Genomic DNA, 2,781 nt, shown 5'->3' on the forward strand with positions numbered 1-2,781 from the left:
TATATTTGCATAACGTATTCAAGTGTTACCATTTAGTGCAATAGTAGCTACAGAACATGTACTGTGCTGTGTAAACTGTACTGTATCACATAGCATTTCAGACACACAAACTTTTCAACTTTCAAACTTAAACGGTGCGCTCCCAGCGCACGTACCGGCAGTGATCTACAGCAGTGGTTTCCATCCAGTGGTACGGGGACAAACTGTCTCGCTCTCGTAATGTCTGTCTGTCTTGCTCTCGTTCTGTCTCTCGTACCACTCTCGGTTCCACTTTTACTTTTGCGCGCTACCTGTCTCACTCTTTTCCGGCCTCCAGCTTTTCCTGCTGGAGCCCGCCGCTTAAAGGTGGGGGGCGCGGACCGGCCATAGAGCCCATAGAGTTAAAGGTGGTGGACTGTAACCTGTAAAATCCATAGATTTAGGAGGTCCCCTAGTGGCCGTTAGCTGTAAAAATCCATAGATTAGCCGCACCGTTATATAAGCCGCAGCGTTGAAAAATGGGAAAAAAGGCGCGGCTCATAGTCCGAAAATTACGGTAGTTGAAATTCACACACTTTGTTCACACTGTACGACAAGGCAGTGTACTATGGGAAGTCTTTGAATTAAGACAGTCATTATTTGGTTTTTCCGTTGCTAACCCACTCTCTTTGTAGTACAGTCTTGTCTGGTGAAAATGTATTTAAAGCATATGCGCATACACCACGTGAAGCTGGTAAATGATCATACCCAGAGTCACATGACAGGCTCAGGTATGTCGTTCTCTTTGTATGCATCCTTTATGTTTATGGTGTGCAGTTCACTGACCGACTGGATGTGCAGGGCGTCTCTGTAGCTCCCGAACAGAGCCGCCTGACTCCTGAGGAACGCTCGAGCCACGCCGTCACCTGTGGTCGTTGAGACCTTCCTCAACCGGCTCTTTAAAGATGACACCTGTACGACAAGAAGTCACAGCAGTCATTATCAGTGAATACTTGCATCCATATTTAAAAAACGGCACTCAAGGATTCAAGGCTTTTATTGTCATGTGTACATAGCTACAGTGTAGATATATAAATAAAATAAATAAAATAAATAAATAAAATTAAAATAAATAAATAAATAAAATAAATAAAATAAAATAAATAAATAAAATAAATTAAATAAATTAAATAAATTAAAACGGCACTGTGCACTGTACAGCAGTTCCTCCCTACTCACCACATCATTAGGCAGACTTTGGAGGTCATCGTAGGGGGTTTCCAGGGTGTTTGTGTCCACGTTCAGGACCACCACATCATCCAGAGCCAGCCCTCGGACTTTCTACCAGCAACACAAACACAGCCAGCTTCAGAAACAACGAGACTGTGAAGGGTGAAAAGTGAGTAACTGCGTTTAAATCTTAAAGGTCACCTATCATACTGTTTTTCATCAATAGGAGGAGATTCAGGTGATAAGGGGGGGGGGCACACATGTTGATGTAGAAGAGACATGAAGAAGTGGATTTTGTATAATAGGTGACCTTCAAAGAGCTTATACCACCTACCTCCATCAGGCTGGAATGGACTCCGATGAGGTAGGGCATTGGGGCACTGAAAAAAAAAACACTTATTCATGAGATAAGAGCTGGGTTATCGAGCACAGAAAGCATTTTACTACGCATTTTATCACCAAACACACATTCAAACTAAAGTAACCAGCCTGTTTGGAAAATGTGAGAAGTAGAAAGTACAGGTATTTGTGTTCAAGATGTAAGAAGTAGAAAGTACAGGTATTTGTGTTCAACATGTAAGAAGTAGAAAGTACAGGTATTTGTGTTCAAGATGTAAGAAGTAGAAAGTACAGGTATTTGTGTTCAACATGTAAGAAGTAGAAAGTACAGGTATTTGTGTTCAACATGTAAGAAGTAGAAAGTACAGGTATTTGGGTTCAACATGTAAGAAGTAGAAAGTACAGGTATTTGGGTTCAAAATGTAAGAAGTCAAAGTACAAAGTCGACAGAAAAATAATTAGTGGAGTAAAGTACTGATACCAGAACAATGTACTTAAGTACAGAAACGAAGTATTTCTACTCCAATACTTTCCACCTCTGCTAATAGCATACTCACCAGCAGTAGTCCAAGAGATGTGGCGGCAGGACAGGGATGTAAACATGCTGCCAGTGCATTGGAAACAACATGGCCGTCGACCCATGGACACACGCTGTTAACTGAGGACACACACATGTTATGGCAAACTCTACATGTGCAATAAATATGTACAAATAATAAAACGCACCAGTTTCTATGCTAGTGTCCGAGAGTGCTGTATGTATAATTCATTTTAACATGGTTAACTTTGGAGATGTGTCAGGAGGGAAAAGTGCTCAATTAGAAACACATAATATAAGTAGTTGACATTTGATTATATGTTTATGGGATGCCAGCATTAACTAAACACAAATAGGTGGAGCCTAAGGAGCTCCACTCTATGAGGGTTCAAAGGTCAGGAAGAATTAGCTCAAACACCTTCAGTAGAAACAACTCTCTATCAGCATGACATGTTTTAGAATAATTTTATATATTATTTTATTTTCAGAGAGATCACAGGATAGATGAGAGTAACACCTACGTCACTTCCTGGCAAAATTGCGGCCCAGCCCACTTTTAGGGGAAAACATTCGCTGCCATTTGAACAGCGGTAAATAACAGAGGTGTGGACTCGAGTCACATGACTTGGACTCGATTCACCAATTTGATGACTTCGGACTCGACTTGATAAAATCACAAAACACTTGCGACTCGACTTGGACACCAATGACTCGGG

General features: G+C 41.2%; 1 protein-coding gene across 1 annotated transcript; it reads right to left on the reverse strand.

Annotated features, from left to right (window-relative positions):
* Positions 1 to 732: 732 nt before the first annotated feature.
* LOC104948929 (DENN domain-containing protein 1B-like) lies at positions 733 to 2,256 on the reverse strand. Its single transcript, XM_010775169.1, has 4 exons — positions 2,085 to 2,256; positions 1,523 to 1,568; positions 1,198 to 1,299; positions 733 to 930 (listed from the first exon to the last, which is right to left on the reverse strand). Exons 1-4 carry the CDS (start codon positions 2,153 to 2,155, stop codon positions 733 to 735), a joined length of 417 nt encoding a protein of 138 aa, XP_010773471.1. The 5' UTR covers positions 2,156 to 2,256.
* Between the last annotated feature and the right edge of the window lie 525 nt (positions 2,257 to 2,781).

Source organism: Notothenia coriiceps, unplaced genomic scaffold (genome assembly GCF_000735185.1).
Source record: "Notothenia coriiceps isolate Sejong01 unplaced genomic scaffold, NC01 NC01_scaffold00015450, whole genome shotgun sequence".
NCBI classification, from domain to species: domain Eukaryota; kingdom Metazoa; phylum Chordata; class Actinopteri; order Perciformes; family Nototheniidae; genus Notothenia; species Notothenia coriiceps.

Excerpts from the sequence above, each read along its gene's own strand:
- LOC104948929 (XM_010775169.1), bottom strand. The coding sequence starts at position 2,155 with ATGTTGTTTCCAATGCACTGGCAGCATGTTTACATCCCTGTCCTGCCG. Across the intron at positions 1,300-1,522 it reads TCCATTCCAGCCTGATGGAG|AAAGTCCGAGGGCTGGCTCT; the intron begins GTAGGTGGTATA and ends TGTTGCTGGTAG. Across the intron at positions 931-1,197 it reads AAAGTCTGCCTAATGATGTG|GTGTCATCTTTAAAGAGCCG; the intron begins GTGAGTAGGGAG and ends CTTGTCGTACAG.